The sequence below is a fragment of the Anarrhichthys ocellatus genome, unplaced genomic scaffold, assembly GCF_004355925.1.
Source record: "Anarrhichthys ocellatus isolate YVR2014 unplaced genomic scaffold, GSC_Weel_1.0 scaffold713, whole genome shotgun sequence".
In the NCBI taxonomy this organism is placed as follows: Eukaryota; Metazoa; Chordata; class Actinopteri; order Perciformes; family Anarhichadidae; genus Anarrhichthys; species Anarrhichthys ocellatus.
The window spans coordinates 7,501-15,109 of NW_022280687.1; the positions used below are offsets into that span (position 1 = coordinate 7,501).

At 46.5% G+C, this 7,609-nt stretch overlaps 1 protein-coding gene across 2 annotated transcripts; it reads right to left on the minus strand.

Moving 5' to 3' along the window:
• Positions 1-741: 741 nt before the first annotated feature.
• LOC116376927 (ETS-related transcription factor Elf-2-like) lies at positions 742-6,953 on the minus strand. 2 transcript variants are annotated; one of them, XM_031838432.1, is made up of 9 exons: positions 6,651-6,953; positions 5,894-5,977; positions 4,426-4,723; positions 4,028-4,135; positions 2,987-3,097; positions 2,710-2,793; positions 2,020-2,212; positions 1,659-1,913; positions 742-1,373 (listed from the first exon to the last, which is right to left on the minus strand). In XM_031838432.1, exons 2-9 carry the CDS (start codon positions 5,966-5,968, stop codon positions 815-817), a joined length of 1,683 nt encoding a protein of 560 aa, XP_031694292.1. In that variant the 5' UTR covers positions 5,969-5,977; positions 6,651-6,953; the 3' UTR covers positions 742-814. The 2 variants fall into 2 exon arrangements, with proteins under 2 accessions (XP_031694292.1, XP_031694291.1); XM_031838431.1 differs by having other exon boundaries at positions 2,987-3,100; positions 6,651-6,952.
• Positions 6,954-7,609: the final 656 nt, after the last annotated feature.

Below are 7,609 nucleotides of genomic sequence, written 5' to 3' on the forward strand. Positions count from 1 at the left end.
TCGCATCTCATGTGTTTCTTTGCCGTCAAGACTTTCTGAAGTCAATCTGGATACGTCCAAGGAATAGATTTGAGCCAGCCGTCTGAACCCTTTTTCTATTCAGCTTCTGCATTTCCAAATCCCAAAAATATGAAGAAAGAAGTGGGCAGTGATAATAGCTGACCAGCTGTATTGTACACTCAGCATACAAAGCTAATAGCAGCAGCACGGTGCCTCTGACAGCACTCTTTAATTTAAAAGCACTAAAACTGCCACTAAAGATGGCTGAAAAAGACAACTTCAGTCGGTCTCAATTCACATTTGTCTTTTTTTTTTTATAATACACATTTCAGTAAAATCTACGTCAATACAATGATAGTAAAAGGAAAAAAAAATAGTATATTATCCTTCCGATGTGGAGCACATCATTTAGTTCTTCTATCTTTCACTCCCTTTTTATGAACTGTAAAAAACAGACAAACCGTTAGAATGAAACAAAGACATGAAGGACTGGACTGATGCATACCCGCTGAGTATCAAAAAAAAGCTTTTTACATTTCTGTTTACAAGTCTCGTCATATTACGTTTGATTACAAAAACGAGTTTTTTCCATTTACAATCTAAGGCTGCCCATGTCTCCTGAGCTCCGAAGGGTCTGTGTGTGCGTCCGTGTCCCTTTAATCCATTGTGAGGCTTCACCAGCTCCATAGTCTGAGCCAATCAGAGAGCAGCTCTGCTCTGTGACTAGGGGGGGTGGGGGGGGTGATGTGTCCTGCACTTCCTCAGCAGTGTCAACAGTCACTTCCTGTACCCCACCAGAGGGCCCCTGGGGCGCTCAGGAAGAAGTGCTTTCTGCTGATTCTGCTAGTGGAGCCTCGACTGCTGCTGCTTCAGGCTGACTGCTGGGGGGCTTGGAGGGCTGGGTGGGGGTTTTGGGTGGGGCGGGGTGAGGCTGGGCGACCGATATGGAGAGCTGCGGCAGCGGCTGGGCCACCGCCGCCGGCTTAGCCAGGATGAGGTGCGGCGTCTGACGGCCTGCCGTCAGCTGGATGGTGGAGACGGCGGCGGCGGCCTGTTTGGCGGCGACACCGAGCGCCAACTGCGTCGCCACGGGCTTAGCCTGGAAGAGCTGCGCAATCTGGCCCGACGAGTTGGCCTGCATCAGCGTGGCGAGCTGGCTGGCTGGGATGGTGATGATGGTGATCTTCTCCCCCATTTTGGAGCCGTGGGGCAGCATGGTGGGCAGAGCCTGGATGACCAGTTTCGGGGGAGCGCCGGCGGAGGCGTTGGCCACCGTTACCGGGACCCCCGCGGCAGTGGTGAGGATGGAGGAGGAGTTAATCGTCATCTGACCCAGTGAGTTGGTCATGACGAGCGGCATGGCTCGGGTGGACCTGCAGGGAGAAGCACAGGGAGGGTGAATGGTTACACCTCTGCTCAGCTGTGACTGACACAACGCAGTCAGAGAAGCACAGGCGTCATGAAAAGGAAAGGTGGCTGAGTTCCATTTAGCTGCTTCCCTTCCAGGGTCTCTGTACTGTTCTAACTGGGACACTAGACCAGATCAGAAGCATATTTGACATGTGATGTGATGGTTTCACAAAACACTGTGGTCCATAAACTACCATTCAAAAGTTAACATGATCCCTTTCATACGGGCACAGACAGGGAGCAGAGACCTGGTGGTGGCGTTGCTGGGGATGACGGTGATGTAGGTATGTTGAGGCTGCGTGGCAGCGGGAGTGTTGGTGCCCAGGCTGGCTGTGCCGTGCTGGTGATCAGGTAGCTGGCCAGACACCACACCCTCGCTGTCCTCCACCTCGTCTCCGTCCTCCTCGTCATCGATCACTCTGATGTTCTTGGGCATTTCTTTGAACTGGTAGGCCAGCCGCTGTCCCTCCACTTTGGCCAGGATGCCGCGCTGGTAGTAGTACCTGCACACACACAGGCAACATCAGAGCTATGCTGTCAGACAGCACATATACGGACTCTGCTCAGGACTACTACAGGATCGGGTGTCTGCGGGGAGGACGGGCTGACCTCAGGGCTCTCCCCATGGTCTCGTAGTTCATGTCGGGCTTGTTCTTGTGTTTCCCCCACAGCTTGGAGACGGCCTTGGAGTCAACCAGCTTGAAGATGCCCTTCTCCCTCTGCATCCACTTGATGTACCTGGGACAGGTGTTCTTATCCTGCAGCAGCTCCAGCAGAAACTCCCACAGATAGGTGGTGTTGCCTTGGGGGGGGAAAACGGAGCACACCAACATGAAATACAGAAGCTCACAAGTTGCTATGCAACGTAGAAGACTTTTATATAGAGAGACTCTACCGAACACATTGAATATTAATGGACTCAAAGATGTGCTAAAACACAAAGTTCTAGTTCTAGAGCTTCATTTAAAAGCTGTGGAAATACAATATCTTTGAGTCTCCCTTCACATCCAGTAGGGGACGTCTTGGAGTAGTAAAAGTAGTCAAGATGTTGTCAGATATACTCCACAACAATCACACACTGACTTTATACAAAACACAGGTTTTGAATTCCATGACAACCTGTATATCAATAACACGATATGCCAAGAAGCACAATGATGACCGAGACTGTTTCACAACGAGTTCCAAGTTCCTCACAGTCACTTTAAGTGGGATTCAAAAATGTATCTGATAATATTAATACTCTCCACTCTAGCGAGCAGGGTGATCTGGATAGAAGTGTACTTGAGCATCACTAACCTTTGCCCTCCCTCGGCCTCTTCTTGATGCCCAGGTCAAAGGAGCCGTTGGAGGCGGGCTGGTTGGTCTTGGGCTTGCGTCCACCTGCACCCATCACATACACGGGAGCCTTTACGCACCATGTCACGATCTCATGTCCAAACATGTGTGGTACCGTTACCGACTTATCTGTTGCACTTATCTAGTATGACTCATACAGTGTATGTGTGTGGCACGAAGAACCTGTGTGACCTCCAGCACACATTAAACCTCGGAGGTGTGTTGTAGTGACACTGACCTCTCTTCCTCTTGACAGCGGGCTCACAGTCAGGAGGGATGGGGAAGGACTCCTCCTCTATGGGTCCGCACTCTGTAGACACCTCCACCACCGTCTCCATCATCACATCCTCTGCTGTCAGACAAAACACACACTCACATATCAGTTGGAGCCTCACGGCTGCAAGCCGGTTCCTTACCGGACGAGACACAAGGGCCGGACAGACTCCATGACACACACCGTATACTCTATTCAATCCTGGACAGAATAAAAGGGATTAACCATGTGGTCCCAATAATGATCAAAATATGATCAAAACATCTTAAATTGACATTTTCTGGGCGTCGGCCTTTGGTCAGCGGGCCAATAACAGCTCAGGTGAGGTCTGGCTGTTTGTTCACACTGCTGTCTGTAAAGAGCGGCAGCTCTGTGTTTCCAGCACTACCTCACTCAGAGCAGCTGTCAGTAACTTGTACTTTTCATATGACTTAGTTTTTTGTCCGGTGCTTTAAGAGCTTGTTTAAAGGCTAGAGCCTGGCCGAGTACACTGCAAAATGAACTGTGTAGTATGTAGTAGGCAGTTTGGAATGCAGCCCATGGGTTAATATGCTCTCTTGTTTTGCAGCTGTACCTGTACTAGTTCTGCTTGGTCAGAGATGAACTCCTCAGAGAAGAAGCATCACTCTGAATCGTTTTGATGAAGTGGGGTCTCGTTTTCTTTGCTGTTCAGTCTTTTTCTACACTAACAATCGATCGATTGATCTGTTCTGTTCTGGTGTAATCAAACCCCGCTGGCACAGCCTACGCTTCTGTTTCAGTAATGATTGGTAGAAATGCAAAAGCACTTGTATTGACATTTTAGGAAAAACAAATATACTGTGATATAAACTGTTACCGTCCTTGATTTAAAATGAAACCCTAAAATAAATCTGGGCCATACGCCTAGCCTATTTTTTAAATAAAAATATACAATGTTTCCCAGTGTTAAAAAGCTGCGGACATCATTTATGAAACACAGCATTAACCTTAACCACAGTGGAGGAAGCGCTGAGGTGCGTTTACCTGTGTTGCGTTCATTGTGCAGTCCTCCAGGAGACTCCATGTGGAGAAGAGCTTCGGCTGCTTCGAAGGTTTTGTCGAAACACACCATGTCATGACCGGACAGCTCCACTGAGAAGAGGAGCAGAGAGAGGCTACAAGACTCCTCAAACATCCCGTCCGTGGTCACATTCACAAAAGTACAACACTTTCAAATGTTCACTCTGGGTTACGTCTGTTCTTCACGTTGCCAGCAATCTGGTGTAAATAGTAAGACGCTGCCAGTAGAGGGCAGTCTGCTGCAGTCATACACAACAACAGGTACCGTCAATGTAGATCAATGTGAACGACACAGAGTGAATCTGCCCCTTCTCATTCACACAATAGGATTTCACAGGGATAGGATTCAGAGAACTCCTTACCGGTCTCGGACACCTCTGTCACCACCTCCTGCTCCTCGGCCACGTCCTGCATCAGGTACGTCTCGTCATCGTAGACCAGGACCTGTGCCGAGTAGCACTCCTCCACTTGGGCACTCGGCACCTCCTCCACGATCACTGCCGGACAGCCCTCCTCCTGCAGCAACACGCCCTCCTCCTCCTCCTCCAGCACATCTTCCTCCACCTCCTCGCCGCCTCCCACGATCACAGCCACTATTTCCTGCTCAACCACCACCTCCTCCTCCTCCTCTTCCTCCTCCTCAGTGTGCTGCTGCTCACACTGAACCATTTGGAAAGATGTGAGAAAAGTGAGATTTTTTTTGTTTTTGTCGAGTTAGAGCCGTTTACATGCCGAATGACAATGAATATTTCTGTTTACATGTAGCCATACATACTCTGAGTACAGCCTCCATCTTTCATTATTTTTGCGATATGTTTTTCAAACCGTAGTTTGTGTTCAACGCACAGCGCTGGCCGTAAACAGACAGTGTGACGTCTTAACACGCCTCATTGATGCACACATTCTGAATGTGCTGGATACATGTCCAAAGAATGCCTATAGAAGCTGAATAATATCGCGTATCCCACACGTCTTAATTGGAAAATACTCCGTTTGGAATAAAGCCTAATTCAGAATATCCAACATGATGTTTACAGGACCCAGATCAACTTCAGAATATTGCCATATTGGGAATAACAGTGGAATATTAGTATGCATGTAAACGTAGTCAGTGTTATATAATTCAGTACAAACATTTGTTTCACTAGCATGTACAAAAAAAAAAAAAAGTAAAGCAAATGGCTTGAAATCTTTTGGACCACAGAATTTTGGGAAATGATAAATCATTTTCATCAGCAGCAGTACACTTGATGAATATTTTAATCACACTGATACTGTCCTGATTTTATCATTACTGAATAAATGCTGCATATTTTCTGAAAACATTTATGTTTTGTGCCTTTGGTATCAGGACTATGTTTGTTCTTGCATTTAGCTTTCCAGTACGACGCTTAGTGTCTTGCTATTGACCAAGTTTATACTAATATCACAATAGGTATACTTGCTCCATACCATTATTTAAGTGGGACCACCCCCATCCTATATGAAAGCACCAAACTGTATTAATAGGCTAGTCCATTGACAATAACCGCCTATATATACACAACTCTTCTCTATTAATATACAATTGACATGTTAATAACATACTTGTCTTAACATACTGTTAGTCTGTTTATCATATTTTATCGTACATTTTCATATTTTCTATTTCCCATTATGTCTTATACTATTGCACCGTGTTTATTGTTGTGCACCATTCCTTGTATGTATAACGTACTTGGCAACAAAAGCATTTCTGATTATTTTTTTTACATAGCTTCCTTCATAACTCAGTCTTGTTCCAACATAATGGGCTTTGTTGACAGCTGTTGTGGGGATGTAAGGGCTTACCTGCTGGGGCTCCTCCACCACGGTGACATACTCCACTATGTTCCCTCCACCATCTGACACCACCACAGAGGTCATCACTCATTCCTACCAAAACAAACAAGTACACGGGGTCAGGCTGGAGAAGATGGGAGTGCGTTTGTGTGTGTGTGATCGATCATGTGAAAGCCCCACGACTCCTCTCATGACTTAGTACGAAATGCATGCAATTCAGGATCCAGAAGAAAAACCGTACCGTTGGCAAAATGCCAGCACGACTAATTTTTACAACCGCGTCCATCCTTTCAGATGCCGCTGAGCCTCTCCACCACACGGGCTCATGTTTACTTCCTGCGCGGGTCCGTAGCTACAACTACTGTACAAACTCTGCGGCTAACGCGTCGGCTAACGTCAACGCTCCTGCTACTTACTTAGCGATCAAAACTTAAATTAGCTAACGTTACTCCTACTCGCGTTATGCACTTTTGTCGCGTAACGTCACACATTTCGTTCCATAAGAATAAATAAACAGAGCATTCTCCTGTAAAAGATGGTTTCGCCCAACACCGAATAACATAGCAATGGCTAGCTAGCATTAAGTTTAACGAACAAGCTCGAAACACTTGACGTTAGCATACGGCTAGCAAACATTGACACCGCACTTAACATTTAGTACACTGTCACTGACTGACCAAGTGGCCCAATTAAGACGTCTGTATTGGGAGTTGTGCTCTATCCGAGGTCGCTGGTGTGTTATAGCAATGAGTTTCCTCCCCCTTACCTTGTTTTGCTTTTGCTTGTGAGAAGAAAAGCTCCGCGGCTATCGCTAGCTGGGCCTAACGTTAGCCGAGCTGTCAAGGCCAAAACGCTTACTTTGCTTGGATAAAACCAGTGTTTGCACGTCCTCCGTCCCTCAAAATCACTTTTGCAGACACTTCTCGCCTTCCTGCGCCGGGATCTAAAGAGTGGACGCGGACGCAAGCCTTGAAGTGGTGTTTTGATTTCAGCTCGTTTCTTGCTACCCTGTAGCTTTCCGGCGCGTCGCCTCTTCGCTGCAGCGGATATCCAGGCAGGTCAGAGCACGGCCCGCCGTGACGTCACAACGACAAAACCCCACCAATGGGCGCAACCTCGTATGTGCCTTTTTTTTTTTTTTTTGTAAGAACGAAAGCACGTAAGCATTTCTCCTCTGTCACTTGTTTCTCACAAAAACGTGTTTTGTGAGGTAACGGCAGTGGTGTATAGTAACGAAGTAGAAATACTTCGTTACTGTACTTAAGTCGTTTTTTTTGGATATCTGTACTTTACTACTTATATTTGTGTTGACTTTTACTTTTACTTCACTACATTTTGCAAAGAAAACTGATACTTTTACTCCGATACATTTCCCCTGAAACCTTTGTTACTCGCTACAAAATCAAATCTATCTTTAGAAAAAAATGAATCATGAGACCAACGTCGGGGACTGTGGTGGAACAGAGACTGCAAGCAAGCAGGTTTGGCGAATCAGTGGTCCTAGATGCGAGTTAAATCATTGGTTAATCACGTTAATGTGCAATTGCAAACAAGTGCTCTCAAAGCCGCGGTGTTTTGATTCGCAGTGATGCCCAGTGAGCATTTTTCCGTTGAATAGACGTTTAAAAGATGTCTACGCCCAACGTTGAAAAGACGTTCAGAATTGGTTCAAAAGTGAAAGTTTTTTCGCCGACTATTTGTAAACGTTGTTTAAACGTTCACGCT